This window comes from Puma concolor, chromosome B2 (genome assembly GCF_028749965.1).
Source record: "Puma concolor isolate L17-30 chromosome B2, mPumCon1.1.hap2, whole genome shotgun sequence".
Classification (NCBI taxonomy): domain Eukaryota; kingdom Metazoa; phylum Chordata; class Mammalia; order Carnivora; family Felidae; genus Puma; species Puma concolor.
The window spans coordinates 151270545-151298407 of record NC_141671.1 but is presented as its reverse complement, the minus strand read 5'-3'; the positions used below and the strand labels follow the sequence as shown (position 1 = coordinate 151298407).

Sequence of the window (27863 nt, the reverse complement as noted above, 5' to 3'; positions counted from 1 at the left end):
CCACGCCCGCCGCTCGCAGGCGCGGACCCCGACCCCGGCCAGACGGGCGCCGGCGCGCTGGTGCGCGTTGCTAGATAGCGGCGGGGGGCCGCGCGGGCGCGCCGGAAGCGGGCGGCCCGGACTTCCGGTCCCGTGGGGTTTCGGGTTCCGGCTTCCTGGTTCCGGGTTCCGGCAGGGCACGGGGGGCCGGCAAGCGGGAGCCGCCAGGGCGGCGGCGGAGCAGGGCCATGGAGAAGCTGCGGCGGGTCCTGAGCGGCCAGGACGACGAGGAGCAGGGCCTCACGGCGCAGGTAGCGGGCTGGGCGGGGGGGAGGTCCTGTGCGGGCCGCGTTGCGGAGGGACGACTCCGCCGCCTCCCGGGGAGACTCTGGGGAGCCTCCCCGGTTTTCGTGGCGTCTGCAGAGGCTCGCTTTGAGACCCACCCCACGCCCCGCTTTTGGCCTTCTGACCCTCGGGAGCCCCTCTGCTGCCCGTCTTCGCGCCCCCGGATCAGCCAGCCGCTCTCAGCCCGGCTCCGCTGGGTTTGCTGCGCTCGGCCTGGACCCTGAACCCGGCTGGGCAGCGCCAGCAGGTGGGCAGCGGCTTTGTCCTGCGAGCCGCAGCGAGCCCAGAGCTTACAGTCCCGTGCGTCCGCCGTGGAGGCGGACGAGGCCTGGGAGTGCGTGTGTGCGTGTGTCTTTTGGGAGTAGGGACGCAGGAGAGGGGCGGGGAAGGTCGTTGAAAAAGCGAAATACGCGGAATTAGAAGTTGTCCGTTAGGGCATCCAGCCCCTGCCACAAGGTTAAACGTAAAACAAAAACATCCTTTGCTTCTGCGCTCTGAGCCGGGAGGCTTGATGAGGGTTACTTCCTCTAGCGAGAGGGTTAAAAATAGCAGTGGAGAAGGAACTGCTTTGTAAGTGTTTCTGTGGCGCGCATGCTGACGAGCCGTTACTGGCCTGTCCCGGGAGTGGGGCACTTACAACCCCATAGTGCTGCCCGAGGGTCGTTTGTTAGTCCCTTTCCATTCCCATCTCCCTTCCTTGTCGTGTTCACTCAGCACTTCTTGTGGCCAGGGTTCTAGGCTAGTCTGTGGGGGCTCAGGGGCTGGCGGAGAAGCCTCGGCTCTCAGGGGACGCTGTGACCAGTTGGGCCAATCACAGTGGCAACACAAGAATCCACGAGCGGTAGGTAGTGTGAGAAATGCCACTGGGGCAGTAATGGCTCACCCAACTCATTGATCGAGCCACTCTTTTGTTCCCCACCTTATGCCCCACGTCTGTGCTATATAGTACAGGACCCAGAGCTGCATGTGGTTTTTTACGTTTGCATTAGTGAAAATTAAATACAATTTGGAATTCTTTCTTAGTCACACGGGTCACATTTCAGGTGCTCAGGAGGCACACGTGTTAGTGGCTGCTGTACAGGACAGTACGTGAGTGGGACATCTCGTGGCGGAAAGTTCTGTTGTACTGAGCCGCTCTAAGCCTTGGGGACAGGGAGGTGATAGTGCCCCTTTGCTTGAGCCCACAGTCTAGAGGGGAGAGAGATGTTGAGAATAGTCCAGAAAAGGGGGAAGCTGACGATGCAGTCAAGAGAGGGATCGTTGCTGGGGTGCCGTCCAGGAGTGGTTGGGAAAATCCCAGGAGATGGGACGTGTGCACAAGAGAAGGGGCCGGCCTTGGCCAGCTCACGCAGGCTGGCGTGCGGGCGACGGGAGGAGAGCGTGTGGCACAGCTCCAGGTGCTGCCTTCAGAGCGGGAGGGGATTCTCCCCCGACTCCTTAGCTGTCCACACTGAAACAGGAAATGAGGTTGCCAGGTGGAAGTTTGGAGGGGGTGAGCGTTGAAGTTCAAGGAGGTGCGAAGTGGTTGGTTAGAGAATAGGAAAACGAATGGAGGGGGGCAGCGTTGGGACTGTTCGCAGCACAGGGCCCCACCTGTGGGCAGTGGTCCTGAATTTGAAGCGGGAGTCACGTTCAGCAGCAGGAGGGCAGGGCAGGGCTGGCAGAGTTGGATTTCACCAGGGTTCACATTTTGCCCAGTGAATGCGTCAGAGGGACAGAGGGCCGAGTGATTATAGGAGGGCAGCCAGGGTGGGGGTCGGGGGGTGCTGGAGGGTAGGGGCTGGTGATCGGAAGGAGGACGCTTGAAACTGAGGTCACGGAGATTGTCGACACGTGGTGTGTTTATTGCCAGAGAGAAGGGGCTCGGTTGACGTAAGGTGCAGAATTTGACCTTCGGAGGAGAGACGCTCGAGAAACCAAGAGTCTTAGAGTTTGGAAGCTGGCTTACTGCAGTGATGAAGTCACCAGGAGTTCAGACAGGAGTGGGGGGATGGTGGCGAGCCCCGTGCAGAGTCCTTACAAGAGCAAGAGTTGTGATGGGGCAGTGATGGGGGTGACCCAGGGGGTGGTAGTGACAACAGTGAGAAGCAGCAGCAGGTGGCCTGGCGTGATGGCAGGATCTTGGAGGAGGCGTTTCTGGGGCTGAGGAAGGGAGGAGAGTGAACCCCCTAGTTATCAGGACCGGCGGGGGGGTTCTTGAGAAGATGGGGCCCCCCTTGGCGAGTGCAGACAGCGGGGAACGGGCCGGTCAGGGCACAGCTGGGGTGGGGGGGGTGGGGAGGATGCCAGGAGCTGCTGGTGATACCTAGGGTGGTGTCCCTTGAGTGTGGCCGGGGCGCATAGGAGCCGGGGTTGGAGGACTTGATGGAACTGGCTCAGGGCAGACTGGGGAGGTGGCCAGACAGTGGAGGAGGGATCTGAGATCTGGCACTGCCCCATCATCCTGCTGAGGGTGGGGAGGGTGGAGGCCAGAGTTCGAGGCACGTCCCCAGAGGCCTTCAGCAGGACCACCCGCTCTGGCTGCTGCCCTCCCTGCCCTCCAGCCTGGGAGCTGCCTGATTTCCCCTGCAGCACATCCCGCCCCTGCTGTTCTGTTCGCTGGGCATTTGCTTGTTTGAAGTCATCCCCTCCCGCCCCCAGTAGGCGGTTAAAGCACTAGGCCACGAGAGAGGGCACTTCCTGCCTTGGAGCACTTTCTGCGATAGACGCAGCAGGAGGCTGGAACCCAGAAAGGGCTGGCTTCCCTCTGGGCCATTCCCCCAGGGACTCGGCCCTGCCCGGGGCTCCACTCACTGTCAGGGGAGCAGCACGCAAAGGGCTCGCGGGAGCCTGACGTCAGGGAGCAGGTGCGGGGCGCAGGTGCAGGGAGGGCGAGACCCTGAGCGGCCCTTGGAGCTGGCACCCGGGAGCACTCCGTAGGTATTTGCGGAATGGATGAGCAGAGGCCGGAGGGAAATCAGGCGAGCTTTTTCTTCAAGACGGGAGAGGCCCGATCACGGGGACAGGTGGAGAGACATGGTCTCAGGGAGAGAACTCGGGGCGCTCTTGGGGGTGCGGAGCTGACAGTGCAGGTTCCCAGAGAAGGTGGAGGGCTGGGCTCTAGGGCAGGGCGCACCGACCTCCGTGGTGATCTGAGGGAAAGGAGAGAGGTTCTCGAGGTCGGCGCGGCGGTTCGGCGGCAAACGGTGGAGGGAGGGCGCATTGATGGTTTCCGTTTCCTGTGAAAGACGGGGAGCTGCCCGCTGGAAGTGTCAGGGCAAGACTGGAGGTTTGAGCAGTCAGCTGGCCGCAGAGCCAGAGGCAGACAGACATCGCTGTGTCACGTCAGGCTGCCGGGCAGGCAGGGCCCGCCGGAAGGTGCCGATGGCCTGAGCACCTGGCTGGGAGCCCCCCGTCCTGCTGTCGGACCGCCCAGAGGAAGAGGACGGCAGGCTGGAGTCGCAGTGGGATTTTGCCAGATGGGTGCGGCGGGAGGGGGATTCCAAAGGCCCTCCTGAGTCGGCGTGGCGTGGGAGTTCCGCAGAACAGAAGGGAGGAGGAGGACCGGGGCGGCTGGCTAAGGGGACCCAGAGGCCGCGGTGCAGCCAGGACACGAGCAGTTGAATCAGCACGGCCACCGTCGGGGGCCGGCAGCTGCCGCTTGAAGTTTGGACGTGGGCTGATTCCGGGTGGTGAGAGTGGCCTGGCTCACTGAGTGCACTGGAGGGCAGAGGTCACGGGGACTAGGGGGCGAGGCACAGGGAGGCCGGGCTGTCCGGGTGGATGCTGAAAGCATCCAACACTCTGCCGGGATGCAGGGTGGGACCTGTGATCAGGGGTCCCGAGTGGGAGACGATGACCAGAGAGCAGTAGGTGACAGGAGTGGGGAGGGCAGGGGTGGCCGTTGACGCATGAGTCTGCCAGTCAGGGGAGGGGACTGGGTCAGGCGTAGGGCGCCCGGGAAGGTGGGGTGACGATCCCACTCAGGAGAGTCGCTGGACACCTGTTGCCTGTGTTCGCCGTCGGCTCACCTTCAGCTCTTTACGCTGAGCTCAAGACCGGTCTTTGCTCGTGGGTTGAGTATTCCGTATTTACGAACAGAAATAACTCGTTTTGGTTTCGGTTTTAAGATCACCCCGTGGAAATGGTAATAGGGGGAGACGCCTCCTGTTGTGCAAATAGCTGAGCCGACAGGAGAGCAACAGTGGGGTGAGTTAAACTTGTAGAGAAAGTGCAAACGACACGCGCCCGCATCACGGTGTCCTCACCCTGACCGTTCGGAAGTCGGGCTCACGGAGGACCCTGCCCTGCACGTGTCGTGGGCCGCCTCCCGTGTCGTGCTCCACCTCTGGGCTTTGTTGTGCTCTGTGTAGCAGGGACACTGTTGGCGGGCGCCCTTCTGGTCCCATGAGGTTCGGATGTTTTCACGGCCGGTCTAGCCTGCACGTACAGTGGAGCGATTCTGTGAACAGGGGACGTTGCTGGAAGCAAGAATGGGAATTAAAGCAAATTTTTGAAAAAACATTTCTTAAATGTGTTAAAAAGTGATGTGTGTTACATTTACAATCTTTATTTAGTTATTTTTATCTACTTTTCATGCTGCATAAGGACTCCCAGACTAACCTGTCGAGGTAAGGAATGTAGCCAAAGGTATTTTGAGCTTTCGCATATAAAATTTTCTGGTTTTGCTTCATTATTCTCGAGAATACATACTAAGCGTGTCTCATTTTTGAGTATATACGGTAACGGTAACGTAAGTCAGAAATGACATGTTGATACATGAGTTCTCAAGATCTGTTTCTAGTTTCTTGAGGCAGCCGCTTTTGTCCCGCCCCAGCCTCACTGGGACAGAAGTTGCAAGAGTGTGTTGCCCCGCCCCCCCCATCAGTGTGTCAGGAGCGGGGTCACTGCCGCTCTCTTCCCTCACCGTTTGGTCAGAATTTGCACAGCATACAGGAATGCTCTTGCTCTAGCATAAATGATCTTTCCAGTAATGTGTTTTTAATAATGGGTGAGGGCTTTCCTGAGTTGGTTTTAAGTGAACTTTTATAACGCATGGAAATGATCACCCCTGCTGGCTGCCCAGGTCCCCGTCGCGGGGCGGGTGTACCCATCTCCCAGCAGCTCACCCTGGATGTCCTGCAGTCACCCCACTTTGCCCACAGCCAGGGACCGGCTGACGGGAGGTGGGTTCCGGAAGGCTGGCCCCCTGCCTCGAGGCAGAAGTGACACTGAGGTGCGGGGTGACACTGCAGGCCGGGGTTGAACTCCAGCCGACGCCACATCAGGTCCCCCTTCCCCATCCAGCCCCCCGACTTTCTACAGGGTTTCTCCTGAGAGCAGTTCGTGTTCCAGATCCCTGTCTCAGGCTCTGCATCAGGGAGCCTGCTGTATGCGACCTCCGGCGGGGATGCGGGGAGGCGGTGATCCCTGCGTGCCGGGACCGTCTCCGCATCATCAGTCCACAGTCCGCTTGTCTTGTTTCTTTAAGCACTGAGTATTTTATAACACGCATCATACGCTGTGTCCACTGGTTCACGTCCATGTGTGCCTGGCGTCCCGCCCAGGTAAGGCCCTGGAGAACCAGGAGCCCAGGGCTGCTGTCACAGCTGCTCTCACACCTGGGCAGGGCTCCCGGCTTCTCAGGACCATGTGAGTCCCAGGTCATGTTCACATCTCCCTTGGCAGCCGTGGACTGTGGCTCTTCTCCAAGGCCCGACCATGTGCAGCATAAGACCGATTCCCCATATGGGTTAAAATGAAACTGGGCCATAATTCAGCATAAAGAATCAGATTGGTTCATGGCAGGTTAAGAACGTGTTCTGATCTCCCTTCCTCTTTAAGGTCCTGGATGCCTCGTCCCTTAGTTTCAACACCAGGTTGAAGTGGTTTGCGATCTGCTTCGTGTGCGGCATTCTCTTCTCTATCCTTGTGAGTTAAAGCTTCGTGTTGCCCGATCGCTTTTACTTTTTGTCAGACCGATGACCCCGTGTAGTGGCAGCGAGCAGCCTGTAGTCGATCGCAGTGAGTCTGTTTCCACGGGATGTATGTCGCCTGAGATAGGGGCGAGGAGATCAGGACGGGGAGGCGTTCACATTTCATGGGGTTTAGGGGCTGTGAAAATAATTAAAAAAAAATTTTTTTTTTTAATGTTGATTTATTTTTGAGACAGAGAGAGACAGAGCATGAACGGGGGAGGGGCAGAGAGCGAGGGAGACACAGAATCCCAAACAGGCTCCAGGCTCGGGGCTGTCAGCACAGAGCCTGACACGGGGCTCAGACTCACAAACCGTGACACCATGACCTGAGTTGAAGGTGGACGCTCAACCGACTGAGCCCCCCGGGCACCCCGAAAATCATTTTTTTTTAAGAAAACCCCATGTGTGTAAAGAGCTGTAGGGTTAGGAATCGAGATGCCTTAACTACTTTGTTTAACTTGCCGTTTACCAGGCCTGTTGACGTAAGAGTGAGGTTGACTCACATGCGCAGGGGAGGTTGTGTTACCGCTAAGTTGTGCGCACCGACCCGCAAAACAGGCAGAAGGCTGAGTCGATGACAAGGAAAGTTAACTGCCTTTTTAAAGCTGCGAAAAGTCTGCATTGGTGCATTTATGCTTAAACTGCGTATTATGTAACGATCATACGTAGCGCGTTTGTGTTTCAAGCTGTCCCGGTGGTGTCATGATTTTAAAATCTGTCTTAACTCAGGGTACTGGATTACTGTGGCTTCCCGGGGGCGTCAAGCTTTTCGCAGTGTTTTACACGCTCGGAAACATCGCCGCGCTGGCCAGGTACGTGTAGAAGCCGGGCTCTTCGGGTCGTTTGGGTTGCTGTTGCCATCGCAGTCTTCCTTCCCGGTGAGCACTTCCTGCTAGGGTCTTCTTCTGTAGCTGCACAGTTGATGTTCGCGCAGGAAACGTTTATCGTTCCCTGCCGTGGGCCAGCGGCGCGGCGGAGTGGGGCGGGCAGGGGGAGCCAGCATTTGGGGCACTTGCCGGGTGTTTCTCTCCGTTACCCCAGTGTGTGATCCTTGGAGCTGGGTGAGTCCCTACCCCGGGGGTGTGCCCAGTGAGGTGACCAGGCGCACTTCCCACCAGACCGTCCTCCGGAGCCCCGCTCCCTGCTTGTGAAGCCTCGTCTTAGTGAGAGAAAGGACCGGCCCTCCAGCCGACCAGCCCGAAGATCCGGCCTTAATGGTGGCGAGCACCAGCGAGCCCAGTGGCATTTCGGATCGGGCTTTCGCAAATTCCTGTCTGAGGATCTTTGGTGCATGTTTGGGTGTTTGGAGGTCTGTTGAAGTAGGTGTCAGAGGCAGGAGTTAGCTTTCCCAGGTGACCTTCTGTCTCCTCCGGAACTTTCTGGATCAGAGGTAGTCCTGTGAAGCTGTGTGAGCTGAGGCCAAGCTCAGCCCGCTTTCCTGGGCTTGTGCCTGCAGGCCTTCCCTTCCAGGCTCCGGTGTGAGCAGAGCCCAGCTCAGCACGTGTATGTGTTGCCGCTGTCCGGGGCTTTAAACGGACCTGTGTCCGGAGGGCATCGTTCATCGCTCTGGCCCGTCACGGGCGGAGATGAGGAAGGGTAGTGACTGAGTTGGCACAGATTGGAAGCAGGTCACCTGTGAGTTCAGGATCCCTCCGACCACCAGTAATGTGTAAAAAGGCATTTATGTGGGTCATAGGAAACTAGATTAAAGTTTCCTTTTGGGGCGCCTGGCTGGCTCAGTCCGTAGAGCACGTGACTCTTGATCTCGGAGTCATGAGTTCACGCCCCACGTTGGGCCTAGAGCTTACTTAAATAAACAAGTTTTAAAAAAAACAAAGGTTTCCTTTTAATATTAAAGGAAAATATAAGTGATTTAGTGAGAAATTTGTATTCGTAAACCAGCATGGGATGTCTTTTCTTGAAAGCATTTTTGTTTATATGGCCAGACAAATGATAGATTCATCTCTGCTCCTGTTTGTTTCAAATAGTACGTGCTTTTTAATGGGACCCATGAAGCAGCTGAAGAAAATGTTTGAAACGACAAGATTGCTTGCAACAATCATCATGCTTGTAAGTAAACACTGACAATTCAAGCGTTTGGACGTGTCTTGCGTTACTGCTTTGCAGATGGTCGCCCGCCCTTCTGTCTGGACTGTTGTGTTTCTCTCGCTGCCTGTATGTCATCCTCACATCCCTAAGCCTGTGTGTCTGCGGGAGGTAGATGGTACAGCATCGCCTAAGTTGGCCGACTCGGTAAATCCCGCCTTCTGTTGCACGTGCTCCGGAGCTCCGTGGGTTCAAAGCGGAGCTGGGAGGTGCTTGAACGCTGTTTCCAAGCCCCGCAGAGCGCCTCTTACCGGATGTGTGTGCTCTCGGGGAGGTGGGGCTGGAGTACAGGTCTCCTCCGGGGCCACTGGAGTCCTCTCGGGGACGCTGGGCTCAACTGACGTAGCCGGTCGCCTGGCTTTGGTGCCTTCCCGTGTCACCGTTTGTACTCCCAACAGCATGGCTTCTGTGGCCGGACCTGTGAGTGTGCCGGGTCCCTGTCACCGGACTGTGCACGGCTGCCAGGTTGTCACCCTACACTTGGCGTTCTCTTTATCTGTGAACCGGGCGAGGGGCGGGTAACCGTTTTCACGTCGCACATTTTGGGCTCTCGGCTGACGTTTTGGGGCCCCGGGCCGAGGAACTCGAGTGTCCCTGTGTGCACTGAGCCCCCGGCTCCCAGCGTGTTCGTCTGTGTCTCTGGCGGCTTCCTCTTGCCTCTTTAACACACGTTGTGGACTGTAAGGTCAGTCGTATCGGCCGGTTTGTCCTTGTAACCAGTGCTAAGCTTCTAGATGCAGCTCATTCTCAACCAAAATGTGTGTCTCCTCCCGCCTCGTTACCAGAGGGAACACCTGTTTCAGACTAACTTCTCGTTCGTGTCCTTTTTCACTGTCGTCATAGTGTAGGACCGTATTTCCGATTTTTCCAGTTAGAATTTCGTGTGTTAGCACGTATAGCGATACTTTAACACTCAACTTTGTCTAGGTTACTGGGAAGTTATCTCATGCTGTTAGACCGTGAGAAGTTTATATTTTACTAGGATTTTTTGGAGACTGGCTTTGCGTAGAGTCTCCTGGAACCCGTCTTAGTCGTGTATAAGCATCAAGTGGAGAAGGCTGTGCAAACATTTAGAAATGTAGACCGTTTCCCAGAAGAGACCGTTAAGTATTTATATGACACAACTTCGGTGATGACTCCAGTCAGCATGTCCACCTGACTGTTCTGTGTGGTCTCATTTGCTGCTCACGTAAGGTTTTGCCTGATGATGGCCGTGCGCCCATCCGGCCACTCACGTGGCGTCTCCTCAGTGCCAGCCCCCACCTCAAGCACGTCACAGACCAGTTCTGCTTCGTTCATTGCCAGAGCCCTTCAGAGCATGTGGATAGACAGCGTCCTCATTTTCAAGAGAAGATTACTGGAGTCTGGACCGAATGACCGATTTAACACTCGAATCGTCAAAGCCTAGGGCTCTCTGTCCGCCAGCCTCCTGCTTGTCACTGTTGCTGTCACCTGCCCCTTGGGGGACCCAGGGATGTGGAGTGGTGCTGTCATCTTCTGCATGGAAATCATTACAGTAGATTCCTTCTGTAGAGTTAAGTAAAGTAGAATTACTGGGCGTCCCCAGTCGTACTAAGCAGTCTGTTGGCGATATTCTGTTACCAGACACAAACACAAGTGCTCGTAAGAACGGCTGTTGTCTGGGATTAAGAGGGTGGGTGTCGTGACGAGCACGGAGTCATGTGTAGAAGGGTTGAGTCCCTCTGTTGTACACCTGAAACTAATAGAACATAGATTTAATTATACAAGAATTGGAAAAATCAAAGATCAAATTAAAAGAACAGCTGATATCACTAAGCCATTCCTCAAACATCCTTTCCGTTGATTTGATCAACGGATTGTTCACTAGGAGCTTCCAGTTTGCCTGGGAACACTGCAGTCACGGACTTGAGGGGAGGATGAACTTGGCACGCAGTGTGGAACGTGGCTAGACTTGGCCGCGGCTCTGATCTTGTCCTGTAGTTTTATTATGCATGCAAATGATGCAGATTAGTTTATGATTTTTTTTAAGGTTTTGAAAGGACTCACATTTGCAATTTTTTCTTTCCTTTCCTATAGTTGTGTTTCATACTTACATTGTGCGCTGCTCTTTGGGTAAGTATGTCAGCTGCGCCTGCTTTCTGCTAACTGGCCCCTCACCGTCATGCTCACCCTGCTGTCCCAAAGGAGCTCAAAGTCTGCTTCTTGAAGCCCACAGAGGTTGGGTGTCCCTAACATTGTGTATCGTGACATGAGCTTAGTGGCTCCACTCGCGATGAACCCCGCCATCCGACACAGGCGGGCTCCTGTTTGCCTCTGGAGCACACTGACCTGACCCTGACGGCTCCTGGGCTCCCAGGGGCTCCTGCTGGGGTCTGTCTGCTCTCGTCTGCGGTGCTCGCGAGCCGGGCCATCCTATCCCCTGCGGCAGAGAGGAGGCTGCTGATGAGGGAGTGCGTTTCGAGTCGCAAGATGTCAAAACTAATAAGAAGAAAGGGCAAGAAAACAAACCAAAACAAATTAGCAGAAGGGGGCGCCCGGCCGGCCTGGTCGGAAGAGCGTGCGACTTGATCTTGGGGTTGCGACTTTGAGCCCCACGTTGGGTGCAGAGGTTACTTTAATTAATTAATTTTTAAGAAGATGTAAAATCGCTTAAAAAGGGTGGGCGGGCAAAAGAACTTCAATATACCTGTTACTGTTAAGGTGAACAGCTCTTCATTAGCCTGAAGTTCAGCACACTTTCCAGTGCTCCTGAGTCTTTATTCCCTTTATTTATTTGCCCCCCCCCCCCCATCTACTTAGGGATTTGAGGTGGTTCGTGAGCTATCGAGAAAACTACACATTAAAAAAAAAAACAGTAGCATATATGTTCTAGAAATATTCTGTGTCAAAATGGACTGAGCTTTAATTGTGTGACAATTCTTACACCTCATTTCTCAATGATGACTGAAAGAATATTCTTTAGTTTTTTTCATGTTTATTTTTGAGAGAGAGCGCGTGAGCACGAGCGGGGGTGGGGCAGAGAGGAAGACACAGAATCCAAAGCAGGCTCCAGGCTCTGAGCTGTCAGCCCAGAGCCTGACTCAGGGCTCGAACCCACAAACCGTGAGATCATGACCTGAGCCGAAGTCAGAGGCTTAACCGACTGAGCCACCCGGGCGCCCCTAAAAGAATGTTCTTAATTAAACAGTATTTGCATATCTGTATGGAACATTGAGTTTTGGCCTTGGTCTAACAGCCTATTTATTTATAGGCAGTAAGTTAAAATGAATAAAGAAGTAAGCAAAAATAAAAATGAACAAGCAATTCTAAAAATAGGCCATTTTAAAACCGAAACTGTTGGGGCGCCTGGGTGGCGCAGTCGGTTAAGCGTCCGACTTCAGCCAGGTCACGATCTTGCGGTCCGTGAGTTCGAGCCCCGCGTCAGGCTCTGGGCTGATGGCTTGGAGAATGGAGCCTGTTTCTGATTCTGTGTCTCCTCTCTCTCTGCCCCTCCCCCGTTCATGCTCTGTCTCTCTCTGTTCCAAAAATAAATAAACGTTGGAAAAAAAAAATTTTTTTTAAAAAAAAACCGAAACTGTTAATTTTACGTTATTCTAGAAGATCACGGTAAAATGCCGTTTTTCTTCAAAAAATAACTCCAGGAGCAAGAGAGAAAGGAGTAAAGGGTGCACATCCCACCCAGGACAGAGATCGGATAGCTCCGTGGGGTTTTCAGGGTTGACTTTAGTGAAGGTGGCGTCGACTTGGAGAGCTGGCGGGAGAGCACCGGTGCGTGCAGCCTCGCGCGGTTACTTCGGGGACACTCACTCGGTGCCCCGTATTTCCCAGCGTCTAAATTGATACGGAGACTTTAGAAAGGAAAGATGCTTCACGGAGATTTCAAGTTTGGATCTACCGAGTCTCAAATTTGTCACGGTAAAACTTAATAACGTAAATGAAGCTGTCTGCATTTTCGAAGGGGAGGAATTGAAACCTGTTTGAGACAAATATTTTTAAAGATTCCTAACTTGCTGTTTGTCTGTTTTTGCTGTTGTTAGTGGCACAAGAAGGGCCTGGCCTTGTTGTTCTGCATATTGCAGTTCTTGTCGATGACCTGGTAAGTCTTGCTTAGGCTGGCGAGAAACTTCAAATGCCCTAAGTCTCGATAAGCATTTTCCTATGGAGCCTTTGAGCCTGGGAACGTCTAGCCTTTCGTGTGATGGTTCGAAGCATGTGCCCTGGAGGGGACGGACCTCCTGAGAGGTCAGAGGAGTGCGATTTGCAGTGTCCCGTGGGACCCACACGTCGCTCAGTGGCGACTGGGGAGGGGTGGGGTCGCACCGGTGGGGGGTGGGGTGCTGTTGCACAATGATGCCCTTACTTCCTCCTCGTATGAGAAAGAAACGACAGCACATGTGGGGAATACCAGATGGACGTGTACGAGCGAGGCCATGTCAGGGAGAAGCCCGGGAGAATACTGGCTCTTTGCTCCGTGTTGCCCGATAGTTATAAGGGAGAATTCCCTCTGCTGAACGTGGCCCTGTGATATCTGGCACGTCCCATCTGAATCGTCAGTGAATACAGTTGACCTTCGGCACGAGGGGCACCACCCCCCACCCACCAACCCCCACCGTGGGAAATCTGTGTATGACCTTTGCCCCAGAACTTAACTACCAAGAGCCTACTGTTGAAGCTTCGCCAGTTACAGAAACAGTCGATTAATACGCATTTTCTGTATGTGTCCCGTAGTGTGGTCTTACGATTACACCTATTCCTTAATTCTTTTTGGTATTCCTCGGCCGCGGGCTTCATCTGCCAGGTTTTTTCAAAATGGTGCAGATCTCCAGCCAAAAAATTTCCCAGTTGTATTTATTGGGGGAAAAAAAAAATCCACATTTAAGTGGACCCAATGAGTTCAAACCCACGTGGTTCCACAGAGTCAGCTGCCCATGGTTGCAAATCCCGCTTCTCGGCCTTCCCGATGCCTGTGGTGACCTGTCCCTGCGAGTATTCGGCCTCGCCCTTCCCTCCCCGGCCACATGCTCCCCTCCTCCGGGAAGCCTCTTTAGGGTCTGGGCTGCGGTGAGTGCGTGATCGGGTTGGTTGCGCCCCTCCTCACACGCCTCCGTGTTTGTCACAGATCCAGTGTCTGTCAGAGGGTTTTCCTTCTTCAGAGCTGAGTTCGTGCGCTCCCTGCAGGGGTCAGGCCACCCTGCCTGGGCTCGTGGCCTTCAGCCTCTCTGACGTCGCCCCTGCGAGATCAGTCTTTCCTTGCGCCCTGTTCCCCTCCGCTGGTCGCGGCCTCGACGGGTGTTACCGGCGCTTCTCTGTGCGTGGCTTCACTCGTGTTCGGGGAACCGTGGGAAGATGGAAATCCCGGGCCTTGGCCTTTTTCTGTAAGAGGTTGCATTTTGTGGCATCATCTGTACGTGATGGTTGACGTGTCCCTGAAGGGGAATGCCGTTTATTCTTGCTTTACTCTCTTGATCGAAAAGACTTAAAAGGGCGACCTTCTTACCGGAACAGGCCCAGACTGCAGCGGGCGGTCGAGTCCCACAGATGGCTCCTGAAAACACAGAGTTTCTTGTTCGGGAGGCGGGGGGCGGGGAACAATCACTTGCCCGTTTACCAAGTTCCCGGCTGAAGCTGCCGTTACCGGTCTGGGGCTGTGCTTTGAGGGTTACTGCACAGTATCGCGCAGCTTTGTTTGTTACGGTGTTGGAGTGTGGCCCCTCGGCACGAAGAAGAGCGGCAGGTGTCGGGATCGTCTCAGCATCTTTGAATTTTTCTTGCAGGTACAGCCTGTCGTACATCCCGTATGCAAGGTGAGACTGTTCAAATTCCATCTTGTCGTTTCTGGTCCTCTGCTGATCTTGACACAGTTACGTGAATTTTAGGATATGCACATTCAGATATGATGTAAAAAGCTGTTTTTCGTAGACTTTCTCTCCGCATGCTCCCCCCCCCCCATTTACTTTATTTACTTTTTAAATAAGATCAATAGAAGTTTGCCGTATAAAGCAAAACCATTCAGAACATGTGTAGCAACCAGGTTGGAACCTCCTGTTTTTACCAATTAAACATTTACAGTTAGGAAATTTTGACGACAGATTCCTGATCCTTCCCTGACTGCAAATACTCGGTAAATGGGATGGACAGACACCAGTAAAACAAAATTCCACATTAAAAACAAAAAAAAACAAAAAAACAGGAAGTTAGTGAGAAACTGAGGTCTGATACATCGGTGTTTGTTTGAAGCCAGTAGAAACATATTTATTTTATGTGTCAAGAGTAACTACCATTTTCCTGCATTTTTTTCAGAGAAATGTACTAATTTAGTTGTGGAGGGAAAAACCTAATTATAACCTTAAACCTGACCGGTTCAGAAAAGTACTCTGTTGAGGCACAACTTTGCTTCTGGGTGAAATTTGGGAACAGGTTACATATGAAAAACAGCAAACTCGTATGCCTAACGTGAACAATGAAGGAAACTGTAGAAATATGATTTTTATTCATCTCAAATGGATGATTCTTTCTGATGAGTGCCTATACGGGGTCAACCCAGGTGGGCAGGCTGTCCAGCAGGGGGACCATAGGTAGCTCGCCTGTCCTCGGGGCCCCAGCTGGGAGATGTCGTGCCGTTTCTCAGCAAGAGGACAGGTCACCTAGAAGTGATAACCACCCCTGTAAGACTGAGCTCAAAGCCATGGCCAGGCTACTAGAAAGTGCTTAACCCTCTGCCTTTGAGGGAAGCATATAGAATCTGCTCACACAGCTCTAGTCCCCTGGTCACTGCTTTCCTTCATTTTTTTATTTAGTAAGGTTTTTTTTTTTTTAAATCTCTACACCCAGCGTGGGGCTCAAGTTCCTAACCCCGAGGTCCAAAGTCTCATGTTCTTCTGACTGAGCCAGCCAGGCGCCCTGACTGGTGCATGCTTTTAACAATCCGTATACAAACAGTAATTTTAAATGCATAAAAGCATCAAGTGATAGTTGAAACAAACTGTTTTGGAAAGAAAATGTGAAGGGCGAAGTCTTGTGAATTTTATTTTATTTTTTTTGAATTCTGAGGATTCGTCATACACGTTTTGCTTTTTAAAATCCAGTTCGTTGTTTTAAAACTTGGTTCTTTTGTCAGGTTATTTTTGGTATTTATGTTTGTTTCTTTACATTAAGATTAGCATGTGTGCTGGAAAAGATTTCCTAAAATAAATGCCATTTCAGACGTTAAAACATTATTTTGAAATTTCAGTTTCTGATTTCAAGTGATACTCAGCAGAGTTTTAGTTAGAAAATGTTTTGATGGCTTCACTGAGTTCTCTTGTAAAAGGTCCTCACGTGTCTGTCTCTGGGCGGGAATGTGTTGTCCACGTTTGCTCCTGAGGCAGGTTATTATATTGTTTTTCCTCTTTTTTCCCCCCAACCAGGGATGCAGTAATTAAATGCTGCTCTTCTCTCTTAAGTTGAAAATGAGAAATTCTTTGAAAAGAGCATTGGAAGGACTGATGTTGTGTTTTTGGTGAAGTACGCCTTTCCCGATGCAGTAATCACTCCCCCCTACAGCTGCCATGACCGTCGTGACCGTTTTGTGTGCTGGCGGAAAGGCCACGCTTGATTAAACTGTTAAACACTCGTAACGTGAAATTCATGATGTGTCGTTAACGTGCTCTCCCCGCAGATTAGGAGCTTTTAATCTCTGCCAATTGTAAATGATTTTTTCCCTGGTTTTTTAACCTTTTCTAAGCAGCATCTAAGATGTGAATATTTAAGACTGTGCCGCAAGCTCTTTTAAAAATGTCTGTTTTTAAAGTATCTTTTTTTTAAAAAACACCTTAAATGTGAAAGTTTTTACTTTAAGCTAAAAGTTGCTTATCATATGTAATAAAATAATATATAAATCTTGACAATTTTGAAATAAATCCACACTTGGACAAAGAATATTTTCTGGATCAAATTTATAACGTTTTAGGTGGGGGGCACACTGATGGAGTTCTGGCACGACACAGTGTTTCTGTAGAAAAATGAATGAGAGACAGTCTCTGTCCTAACAATGCTGTGAACATTTGCACAAGATCACAGGACTGTGATGGTGACGGCAGGGAAGAGGGTGTCATCCAGACCGAAAAACACACCAGAAAGTTGAGGAGGAGGGTGGGGCGTGGGGGACGGTTCCAGAGGTGTGAGGAGTGTCCACGGGGCAAGTCGGGTAGGTGAGGGTAGGTGAGGCAGCCCCAGGAGGAAGCTGCGTTCACCCCTGCGCTGGAAGAATGGTTGGGGGTGTGGGGGGGTGAAGCCCAGCCCCCCACTCCTGTTCTGAGGTTGTACCCCCCCACCCCCGCCCCACGTGTGGATCCGTGGTCAGATCCATAGCCAGCAGCGCAGGGGAAGGGCCAGCATGGCCCTTGGCCTTGGTGTGACGATCCTTGATAACGATGTGGGCTCAGAGCAGGTGGTGGGAGAGTTAGCTCTTTAGTGGTTAACCCAGAAAACATGCCCCGGCCTTTGCGGGGGGGGGGGGGGGGGGGCGTGGTGTGTACCACACGGGAAGCGGGCTGTGCAGGAGGCCCGCCGAGGGGCCGGGGTGTGACCTGGAGGCGTGGAGCTCAGAGAAGTGGGTTATTCTCGGTGTCGGTAGTAGATGACGGTAGCCACAGAGAGTCCGTCTGCGTCACCAGAAGGATCGGCCTTGAGCCGGAGGGGGGCGGTACGGTGACGTGGCCCCGTTGCCGTGTCCGTGCACAGGGTCCCAGGACGGAACACAGAACTTCGGGCGGACGTTCCTGCCGTGGAGGTGCGGGCTCAGCCTCCGGACGGAGCAGAAGCCCGGTCGGTCCGCCCACCGAGATGGCGCGGGCGCTGCCTCTCCTGGAGCTGCCGGGCTTCCCGGGTGGCCCTCCGTCCCGGCCCAGGCGGCGGAGGTGGCGGGCGTCCCCCGGGCACGTGCGGGTGGGGGGCGGGGTGGTGGAGAAGGACCGGGCGAGGTGAGGTGCATCTTGTTAACTTCTCGCTCGCTGGACAGTACCCGCCGCCCCGCGGATGACAGCCGGGCCCTGCAGGGGGAGGGGGGACACCTGCGGGGTGCCACAGCCCGCAGGGTGAGTGGACGGGGCGGGGCCCTGGCTGGGGGGGGGGGTGGAAGGTACGGGGGAGTCTCCTTATGACCCCAGAGAGTGCAGGTCAGGGTGTGTGGGCGGGGCCCTGTCCTTGGGAGGGTCACCCCGGTGCCCCCCGCCGCCCCTCCTGTTCTCAGGGCTTACGTCCCCCCGGCTCCGCCAGCGCTGTGGGGGGGGGGGGGGGGGACCGGCGGGCATGTGTGGGGCCAGCGCCTCCGCCTCCCTGAGAGCAGATCGGCCTGGCAGGTGCAGTGGCTGTTGGCCCCGCATAGGGGGTCCCCAAACATTAAAATCGACGGGCGTAAGCAGAGAAGGGCCTTCTGGCTGACCCGAGGAGGGGCATGAGCCGGCGTGGGTCACCCTGGCCGGGATTGTCGGCCGCTCGGTCACCGCAGAGAGCTCTGGGGGGGGGGGGGGGGGGGGGCACGTCCGCGTGGCCGTGCGCGCCCGGGCCAGGTCCTCCCCTCGGGGACCCCCACCCCGCTGCCGTCTGAAGATACTTTATTTGCTTGATAGAAGATCATTTATTTGCTTGATAGGACGCGTGGGGGCAGAGCCGGCCCGAGATGCACACTGAGGGAAGGCCGCTCTTAACACACTTCTCTGCGCGACCTTGCACGTCACCGGGCCCCACCTGACGGCTCCCGGAGCACGAGTCCGCGTGAGCTCGCCCCGCCCTGCTGCAGCGCGGGGCTGTGCGTGCTGCTCACGTCACGGCCGCAGTGACAGGGCTGGGGGGTTGGGTAACCTGCGTGCAACGGTGACCACCGGGATCCTTCGGGGACCTTGGCAAAGGGCTGTCCCCAGAGGGCAAGGCAAAGCAAACGGTTCCGTGAGTCTCCAACTATTCCGTCACCTCCGGTGTGTGAACCAGCCTTCGGGGTGTCCACGGTCCTCTGAAATGCCACCGCGCATCTCCGCAAAGCCGAGCGCACCAAGGAAAAGGTGTAAAAGCTTCAGGCCTGTCGTTTTAAGGGAAGCCTGTGTCTTTGCTCCCCACACCGTCCTGTTCTGATTTGCTTCGGGCTTTTCCAGGCTGTTGCAAGAAAGAGCCACGTGTGAAGTCTCGCTTTCGAAGCAGCTCACCTCCTAGCCCCCGCTGTGGCTCGCCATCCCGAGCGGCGGGTTCCTGGCGCAACACGGCAGGCAGTGTGGCGATTCTCAAAGTGGGGTCCCGGGCACCCTGCCGGGGCCCGCTTTGGCGCTAATCCCAAGACCCTGTGCGTCCACTCGTGCTACAATGAACGCACGGCGGAGTCACGGGGCTGTGGACGCGTGATCACACGAGAACCCGGCAGGACGGAGCCCACCCCTCGTCTCTGATTTGTTGGTTTTAGCAAATACCGTTATTTTTCATTAAAAACATGTTAACGTGATGGGTGTATTGTTCGTTTTCCAGTTTATTTTTTTACTCATGTCTACACCCGATGCGGGGCTTGAACTCACAACCGCGAGATCGAGAGCCATGTGTTCTTCTGACTGAGCCAGCCGGGCGCCCCAGCGTCATGGGTGTATTGTTAATGTCACGGGTTTGTTGTCATTTTTGGATGTGCTAATACACGTTTTTTAAGTCACTTGGAATTTCTACTGAGGTTAACATCCAGAGAGGCCGTAAAAACAGAAGCGGGTCCTCGGAGTGTCAGGGAGGCGTTGAGGCCCCACGGCAGCGAGGGGAGAGGGCTCTGGGGCCTCCCTGACCCGGCAGGTCTCCTTGTGGCTGGTCGTGAAGCTCCTGGGGAAATCTTGGTCGGTCGTCCGTAAAACACAGGTCCTTCTGGTTCTTCTCTCCTAAAGCTCGTGAGGTTTGAGTGGAGCAAAATCCAGATAAAGTGGATCATTATGTTAGCATTGGGGAGAAGGACTCTAAAGCAAACAGTGTCTGAACAGGTTCCTGAACGTTTTCTACCCCCAGACCCTCTCACGGTAACAGACCACTGTGAGGAGAAGGAATGGACGTATTTCTGGTTATCGACCAAGTCGTCTGTGTCTCAGGGGTCCACAAGGATTGTAACAGCCAGAAGGAGACCTCTTGCGGTTTAAAATTCAGACTCCATGTTGGTTCTGGCTGTTGGACGATTTACCGCCCCCTCGCGTGAAGTCATTTGAGTCAAAACACGGGAACAAAGCACAGCATGTGGGAAGAAGGTGTGATTTGGAAAAGCAGGGCATCGATCTCTTTGCCTTTGGACATTTTTCTGAACATGCGCTGAAGTCGTCATACCGAGGTAAAGCCGAGACACTAAGGAGCTCGTGAGAAAAAGGAACTTTCTTTTTTTTTCAACGTTTATTTATTTTTGGGACAGAGAGAGACAGAGCATGAACGGGGGAGGGGCAGAGAGAGAGGGAGACACAGAATCGGAAACAGGCTCCAGGCTCTGAGCCATCAGCCCAGAGCCCGACGCGGGGCTCGAACTCACGGACCGCGAGATCGTGACCTGGCTGAAGTCGGACGCTTAACCGACTGCGCCACCCAGGCGCCCCGAAAAAGGAACTTTCTTAAAATAGCGACTGGTTTCCGGGCACCATGGTGTGATCGCCGGTGCTGCCTCAATAAGCGGCCTCCGTGGGGATGAGCTGGTGAGTGCAGTGTGTCTGTACTCAGGATTTGGGGGGATCCCTGTGGGACCCCAGCCTCCCACAGAGCAGGCTCAGCATCCCGCAGGCTGCACGGTTTTCCCTTCCCTTCAAACCTGCACAGCACTTGTGCTGATTTTAGTGGGGCCTGGATATCGTCTTGCTTCTTTACTTTGGTGATTTAAATATTTTCTGCTTACGTCTTTGTTTGTCCTGGAAACAGTTTCAAGGGTTGTCATAACAAAAAGTCCGCGTTCCTACACTTAACTCTGATACAACAGTGGGAGAAAAAATGACCATGAATTCTCAAATGGTGGACCACACCGTGTTCGCGTTTGTTCAGAATCTGAAAATCAAACAAATGTCACGGCATCGTCTGGTGACAGGTGATAGCGACGCTCGTGAGCACAGCATCCCCCACAGACGGGTCGAATCGCTGTGCTGTGCACCTGACGCTGATGTGACAGTGTGCCAAGTGTAATGTTTCAAAAAGGAGCATCGAGGGGCGCCTGGGTGGCACAGTCGGTTAAGCGTCCGACTTCAGCCAGGTCACGATCTCGCGGTCCGTGAGTTCGAGCCCCGTGTCGGGCTCTGTGCTGACGGCTCAGAGCCTGGAGCCTGTTTCCGATTCTGTGTCTCCCTCTCTCTCTGCCCCTCGCCCGTTCATGCTCTGTCTCTCTCTGTCCCAAAAATAAATAAAAAACGTTGAAAAAAAAATTTAAAAAAAACAAAAAACAAAAAGGAGCATCGACGTAATTGGAAAGTGAGACAGCACAGGCAAAAAATACGGACAGTTCTGAGTACGTATATGGGCTTTTGCATAACTGACCTTGCAAATCGACCAGCTTATAGTTGAGGTAACTTTTGTGACCTCCAGATGAAACATACTCATGGGTTTTAGAGTCCGGAGACCCCAGGAATACAGTGTGAAACTGATAACCCGATCCCAGGATTCTGGTCCTCCTGTTTTCCTGTTTCACACGTAGCTACAGCCCCACTGTTGGGTTCTGGGCCCAGCACGCAAAATCCCACGCAAATGACCAAGTTACAGCTGGCTGTTACTTCTTGACTGTAGTTGCTTTTCTGTCGCGTCCCCAATTCTGGAGGGAAGTTTGGCTGGCTGTCCTAGTGTGGTTTTCCTTCCTGGTAACTGTCACCAGCGGCTCGATTCAACCACACAGACTGTAACGGATTCTGTAACAGCCAGCGGGCCGCGACAGTGCAGGTGATGCGCACTGCTCTCCCACGGTCCCCGCCAGGCCAGGCCACTGTTTCCAGCCTCCAGTTTCCCAGGGGCCGAAGGGTTCGAGTAGAAGAGGTGGCTGGCAGGGAGCAGGGATGCTGTCATCTGGATGCTTGAGCGGAGTCTGAAGAGCAGAGTCCTGTGGGGGACGCTCACTCCTCTGCCGCTCCGGGGCCAGTAGCCCACCACCAGGTACCGGAAGTTGTCGCCCCCCGGCAGGGGTGCTTACCGGGCCTTTGAGGAAAGACAGGAGAGGAGCGCCCTTCTGACCTGGGCAGGTGACGCGATGGCAGGCGCCCGGCACTCACTTTCTCCTCGGAGGTCAGGCAGAGACTTCCAGCTTCCCAAGTCCCCATGCTTCTGGGCTGGGACAGGATGTGGGGGTTCTGGAGAATCCCAGGGACAGTCTCGTCCGACGTGTGCAGCGGTCTGATGAATCTCACTGTCTCTTCTTGGAGGAAGGTGCCCAATCTCTGCTACTGTGGATGTGGGCGTGGCTAATAGCCCCTCACCCTTGCCCAGGACTTCCCTTCCCTTCCTCAAGGTGCTGGCTCAGATGTGGTGTGTCTGGAATTCTGTTGCTGGGATTGTCTCCTCTCCTCCATCCCACTCCGCCCCCAGTTCCTAGCAGAAGGGAAATGGTGACAGAAGCCACACAGGCAGGCGATTATGGGATCGCCAGCTCCGCCTGCTCACCTGCGACTGTCCTGCGGGACTTAGGAATTAGGACCCCGTCACGGATGCCACTGCAGCCACTGGGCATCTGGGACCCATACTCCAGTCTCGGGAGGATCCAGTTTGCTGCTTTTCCTGTGTGTCACCTTCCCCTCCGAGTCCTCCTGTGCCCCCGTCCTCTCCTGTCTTCACTGTGTCCGCCTGCCCTCCAACCCGGGCTCTCCCGGCGGGACGCTGTCCACCCGCTGCACCACTAACCTACCCGGTCCCGCATCCACCTAGAAATACAGAAACTTGGAATAAAACAGGCACATTCAGTGCCTGCGGCAGAGATTTATGACCCAACCTGCCTCAAACATCCCGGCCTCTGAGCAGCGGGCAGCGGGAGGCTAACCTTGAGGCCCCGGCAGGATGGGGAGAACGTTTGAGAGAACGAAGCCTGTCTTGAAGCCGCGTTTGCACATTTTGTGGAGAACACGTATGTAGATGTGGTTTTCGGTTGCAGGGGGAGATTATGGGACCTCAGCCCCCTTCTGCACCCCCAGCTGTGGGGAGAACAGCTCTGGCCACCGACCGAGTTCCGCTCTTGCCTGGTGCCCTGACACGGGGGCAGGAGGGACAGGGACGCGGCCAGTGCCCTCACGGCCGGGAGGTGCTGCTGGGGTGGGGGTGGGGGGGGTGGCCACTGGCACAGCGCACTTGGAGTTCACCCACACTTGAATGCTTTCGGCTGACCTGGGCCATAGCCGCACAACCTGGTCCCGTCCCCGGTTAGGCCTGAAAGCACCTCCTATGGAAGAGTGTTTCCTGGGGGACAATTCTCCTTGAGTGGTGCCTTGACTTGTGATGCGTCTCCGTGTGACGTCATCACTCATCTGAACGTCGGAGGGAGGTCTCCAGGTCTCCTCCTCGAATATGGGATGACAGTCACGATGTGTCACTCGCTTGAACCACGGTTACAGCAGTAAGTACATTGCTCTGCGCCCAGGAATCCCTCCGTGTGCACCGTTTCCTCCGTCATTGTCATGGCATCACTGACACGGGCCTGTTTTGCCCGTCGATAAAGCTAGGGCTAGAATTTCAGGGGACCGCCTTTCAGCAGTGGCATCAGCATTGTAAAAGGGGAACTAAGAGGATCCCCCCCCCCCCCCAGATGGCTTTTCCCCAGCGCCATCGAGGGCGGCCGGCCTTCCCCTCTGACACCAGGGCGCGGGGCCGGCAGCCTGGCCTGGCGGGTGACCCCGCGGCCCAACTCCCACCCTCTTAAAGGCGCCAAGCGGTTGTCCAGGACTTTCCCTCCAAGCGGCAGGGACTCCGCCCAGGACTCGGGACCCAGCCGGCCCTCCCGCCTCCGCCCCCCGGGTTGATTGAGTCCTGTCGGTGGTGGGGGCCGACGGGGGAGGCCGGTCCCGCCCGGTCCCGCCCCACGCCGTCCCGGCTCCGGCTCCGTGGCCGGTCGCACGCAACAGTCGGGTCGTGACACCAGCCAGACGCTCGGCTCCTCCTGCTGGCGCGTCCCCGCCCGGGCCGGGCTCGGGCGGCCGGTGACTGTCCCCGAGCGAGGGGAGGGCCCCGGGAGCCGGGACGTGAGCGAGCCGGCGATGCCGCGGCGGGACGCAGGTGGGTGCGGCGGGGGGCACGCGGCGCCGAGCCCGGCCACCCGCGGGGACGCCCCCGCGCCCCAGCGACTGAGAGCCGCCCGTCTCCTTCCAGGGCGCCGATGACCCGCCGGCTCGGTGGCACCATGCCCTTCCCGCCCACGCCGACCCCGGGGGCCCCCGCCGCGCGCCCCCCGCCCCGCAGGCCCGGCGCCCCGCGCAGGGCAGCGCCCCCCCGCGCCCCGCCCGCGCCCTCGCCGCCCGCCGCCGCGGACGGGAGGAGGCCCCCCGAGGGCGCGCTGTCCGGCTCCTGGCCCCCCGCCGCCCCGAAGCGGTCGCCGGCCCGCCGCGGCCCCGGCCCCGGCCCCCCGCGCGCCCCCGCCCGGCCCGCCCGCTCCGGCCACAGCCCCGCGGGGGACGCGGCCCCGGGGACAGGACCCGCCGCCGCCGCCGCCGCCGCCGCCGCGCGCTTCTCGCCCGGCCTGCCCCCCGAGGCCGTCCTGCTGCTCCAGGGGCGCCACCTGCAGAGGCGGCTGCCCGCGCGGCCCTGCCGCCCGTCGCCCTCGCCCTCTCCCGCGGGTCCCGGCCGCCGCCCGGCGCCGCGCGTGTCGCTGCTCAACGAGCGGCACCGGTACGACGACGTGGAGTACGAGGAGGAGGCCCGGGCGGTGGACGAGGGCCTGGTCCGCAGGTGCACCGAGTGGCTGCGCGGCGTGGAGTCGGCGGCCGCCGCGCGCGACCTCGCGGGGCCCCTGGACACGCTGCCGCACCTGAGCACGCTGTGAGCCGGAGGGGGGGTAGGGGGGTGGGGGCTCCCCGCGGACCCGAAGGTGCCCCCCCCCCCCGCACCTGCGCCTGCCTCCTGGATGCCCGTGAGCCTGGGGGTCCCCCACCCCCGCACCTGTGCCCACCCCCTGGATGCCCGTGAGCAGGGGAAGGGAACTCCCCACCTCCTGGAAGCGTGGCCGCACCCTGTGAGCCTGCCCTCCCCCCACCCCCAACGCCCACGGCCACCCTCCGGCACCTGTGAACCCGCCGCACCCGGTGGGCAGGACCGGATGCCCCTGGCTGACCGCGCGAATGGCCTTTCCTCCGGGGCACCCTAGCGGCACACGCACAGCCTCCTCTGCTTTGCACCGCTCCCCTCCTGCGCCCCTGTGAGCCCGGGGTGGGGGTGGGGGGGCTAGCCTAGGACACGGCCTCCCTGACCCCCCCGGGCCCAAGTCCTGGCCAGGCTCTGCCCCGTACCCCCAGCTGGGTCAGCCACCCTTTCCCTCTCCCGCCCTGGTCGGCCCCACCCCCCAGGTGTTGCCTTCCGGAGACTTCTGGCCTCCTCGTGGCCCCCCAGATGCCTTTAGGGCTCAGGGTGAAAATGCCTCCCGTTTCTCACCCCTAAGGTTCCCGTGGGTCCCAGAGACCCTCTGGCTGGGCCGGTGGTTTGTCTGTGTCACTCCCTGTGGACGACAGCCTGGGGGAGGGCACCCGTGAGGGTGGCTGGCTGTTTGCAGAGCTGGCCTTGGGGCCGCATTTATGATTCCATTTCTCCGAAACAGAGAACGCGTCTAGGGTTTGGGAAGCTGGGAAACTCGAGTTAACCTAAATTTCAAGCTCCGGAGGGGAGAAGGGTGGGAACACCAGCAGCTACTCCACCCGCTGAGCGAGGCCGAGGTTGGAAACTGCTCGTCCACACTGCAGGCCTCCGCCAGGGCCCTGTTGTGCCGCCCCACGCCCTCTGCCAGCCGGGCCTGCCTGCCCACATTGCCCCCACGCACAGTCACACGCATGCTCACACACCCACGCCCACAGAGCTCTCTCACGAACACTTAGCTCCCGGGGGGCTGGGGGCCTCAGCCGGTCTGGTGTCCGACTTCTGCTCAGCTCACGATCTCCCCTCTTGTGGGTTCGAGCCCCGCGTCGGGCTCTGTGCCGACAGCTCCGAGCCTGGAACCTGCATCGGATTCTGTGTCTCCCTCTCTCTGCCCCTCCCCCTCTCTCATATATAAATAAACGTTAAACATTTTTTAAAACCACGTTCCTGCTCACGTACCCACGTGCACACAGAGTCACGGCCACACACGCACACGCACAGACCCCATCACGCACACAAGTGTGTCCCTGGAACACAGCGACGGGGATGGACTTGAAAGGCCGGGACAAGATGTGAGCGGGGGTGAAGGTCAGCTTCTGCTGAAGGTCGCTGTTTTTCTTGGAAGCGCCACCTGCAATGTGACTTCTGTGCTGCGGAAAGGCCGACCGCGGGGGGGAGGGGAGAAGGCAAAAAGCCGTGTGCGGACAGACGAACGCAGATCAACATGTTCCGGGCCAGGCGGGCAATTCATTTGAGGGAGGAAGTGGGGGGTCCCTGGGGGCTGATGTTACGATTCCAGCGGCTTTAATCACCGGGTAAAAATCGGTGACATAGTGGCTTTGTACAATTGTGTATACTCATTTTTTTAAAAGAGAAAATCTCTGCCTGTTATTTGAATAAAGGGTTAAAACTCCTCGGCCTTTTGGGAGCCATCCATACCCTTTCTTGCTAACTCCAGGCTGGTTTCTACACACTCCCTCCATGCATCTGCTTATACTTAACTCTAAGGTTGAGAAAGAGGGGGGAAAAAGTCGTAATCAGAGAAGGCCGGTCATAGAAGAGTAATAATGTATTACCTCACCTTTTGACTTGCGTGAAAGTCAGTAAGTAGTTGAATGTTTATCTCGTTGGGCTTTAACGTGCGAAGTCTTAATTATATTTTACACGGAAGCCTCACATTTTTAAAAGCCAGTGTTATATTGTGCCTGTGATCTCTGCCCCACTCTCTCTGTCTCGCTCTCTCTCACTAGACACAAACCTAGTCAAACAGGAAGCGTTTAATCCGGCAGGAGCGAGGTCAGCCAGCAGAGGAGTTTGCAAAGCCAAAGCCCCTCCCCACCGACTGGCTTGTCTTTTCCGACTCCTGCCTGGATGCATAGAGCTCAGTTGTCTTTCATGGAAAATGAACGCGTCAGCACCAGAGAGGCCCACGTGGCACTCCGGCTGAGGCGACACGGAGACGTGGCCGTGGACTCTCAGTCCGGGACGGAGCACTTGTTCTGGACGTTAACCAGCCCCGGGAGTGAGCGTGAGTGGTGGTCCCGTGGGCAGGGTGCTAACTGCTCTCGCGTGTCCTCTGAGCAGATACCAGGACTCGAGAGACCCAGGTTTCTGTTGAGTTCGGTAACGTTTTAAAGACTTTCGTAAAGTAGGTGACTTTTCGAAGCACCTTTCCGTGGCTGCCCGTGTGGGTGCGTGTCCCTCGTCCCGTCACGGTCACAGTGCATGGGTCTGTGTGTCCCTGTTCTTTGTCTCTCCCTCTCCTCACCCTCTTCCTTCTCTGGGCCCCCTCCCCCCCGCCCCCGCCCCAGTTCTCTTGACCGGCCCCAGTCCGGTACTGTGCTCCTTTCTCCCAATGGCATTTGTCAAACAGAGTTTTGTGTGCCTTGTTCTTCACTGTAAAAGCAGACGAGCGGAACGTTTATGTTGCTCCGGCTGATGACCCTCGAAGAGACGCAACTTCTACCTATGACACTGGATGTCTCGTCGTGTTGTTACGGACATTTTGAGAAAGTTTTCGGAGTCACTGTGCTGCAATTTCTTAATGTTTAAATAAAAGAGAAATTCAATGCCTTGTGTTTTCTTTTGGGGGAGGATTTTAAAAACTGGTCTGGGGGCGCCTGGGAGGCTCAGTCGGTTGAGCGTCCGACTTCGGCTCAGGTCACGATCTCACGGTCCGTGAGTTCGAGCCCCGCGTCGGGCTCTGTGCTGACGGCTCGGAGCCTGGAGCCTGCTTCGGATTCCGTGTCTCCCTCTCTGCCCCTCCCCCGCTCACACTGTGTTTCTCTCTCAAAAACATAGACATTAAAAAAAATGTATTTTAAATATTAAAAGCTGGTCGGGAAGAGATTACCAAGGTACTTAGGGTTCATGTGAGGTGGTCCCCCCGTCTTGCTGCCCCCATCCTGCCTGGAGGGCCTGGGATTCGGGGGGTTGGTAGACGTTCATTGGCTTGAAATACTACTGGCAATGACCAGGTTTTTTCGGAGCCCTACGTGGGGCTCAAACTCACAAATCGTGAGATCGTGACCTTAGCTGAAATCAAGAGTCGGACGTTTAGCCAACTGAACCACCCAGGTGCCCCGTGATCAAACATTATTGGAAGAAAGCTATTTGGCAATGATACTTAACCTTGTGTTGGGTCACAAACCCCACGCACGTCATATTCCAGATACACTCCCAAGATGTATCCCGTGACCACAAAAATTTGCATGTATTTTAGGA

General features: G+C 56.0%; 2 protein-coding genes and 3 long non-coding RNA genes across 10 annotated transcripts; 4 read left to right on the top strand and 1 right to left on the bottom strand.

The window, feature by feature from the left end:
* The first annotated feature begins 136 nt into the window (after positions 1-136).
* On the top strand, positions 137-16286 carry SFT2D1 (SFT2 domain containing 1). Of its 3 annotated transcripts, XM_086708299.1 has the most exons (8): positions 137-290; positions 6148-6234; positions 7011-7093; positions 8270-8351; positions 10446-10481; positions 12407-12465; positions 14144-14173; positions 15776-16286. In XM_086708299.1, the coding sequence occupies exons 1-8, from the start codon at positions 228-230 to the stop codon at positions 15813-15815; spliced, it is 480 nt and encodes a 159-aa protein (XP_086564425.1). In that variant the 5' UTR covers positions 137-227; the 3' UTR covers positions 15816-16286. The 3 variants fall into 3 exon arrangements, with proteins under 3 accessions (XP_086564425.1, XP_086564426.1, XP_086564424.1); XM_086708300.1 differs by lacking the exons at positions 14144-14173; positions 15776-16286 and adding an exon at positions 13489-14135; XM_086708298.1 differs by lacking the exons at positions 10446-10481; positions 12407-12465; positions 14144-14173; positions 15776-16286 and adding an exon at positions 9582-10435.
* Positions 2102-6141, top strand: LOC147581366 (uncharacterized). Its single transcript, XR_015251721.1, has 3 exons — positions 2102-3786; positions 4912-4934; positions 5795-6141. It is a non-coding gene; the product is annotated as an uncharacterized LOC147581366 (long non-coding RNA).
* LOC147581365 (uncharacterized) lies at positions 16287-17031 on the bottom strand. Its single transcript, XR_015251720.1, has 2 exons — positions 16937-17031; positions 16287-16359 (listed from the first exon to the last, which is right to left on the bottom strand). It is a non-coding gene; the product is annotated as an uncharacterized LOC147581365 (long non-coding RNA).
* LOC147581364 (uncharacterized) lies at positions 16891-18837 on the top strand. 3 transcript variants are annotated; one of them, XR_015251717.1, is made up of 4 exons: positions 16891-17174; positions 17368-17812; positions 18001-18406; positions 18497-18837. It is a non-coding gene; the product is annotated as an uncharacterized LOC147581364 (long non-coding RNA). The 3 variants fall into 3 exon arrangements; XR_015251718.1 differs by having other exon boundaries at positions 16892-17139; XR_015251719.1 differs by lacking the exon at positions 17368-17812 and having other exon boundaries at positions 16910-17139.
* A 1111-nt stretch (positions 18838-19948) lies between these two features.
* Positions 19949-27208, top strand: PRR18 (proline rich 18). 2 transcript variants are annotated; one of them, XM_086708296.1, is made up of 2 exons: positions 19949-22917; positions 23667-27208. In XM_086708296.1, exons 1-2 carry the CDS (start codon positions 22874-22876, stop codon positions 24334-24336), a joined length of 714 nt encoding a protein of 237 aa, XP_086564422.1. In that variant the 5' UTR covers positions 19949-22873; the 3' UTR covers positions 24337-27208. The 2 variants fall into 2 exon arrangements, with proteins under 2 accessions (XP_086564422.1, XP_086564423.1); XM_086708297.1 differs by having other exon boundaries at positions 19949-23573.
* Positions 27209-27863: the final 655 nt, after the last annotated feature.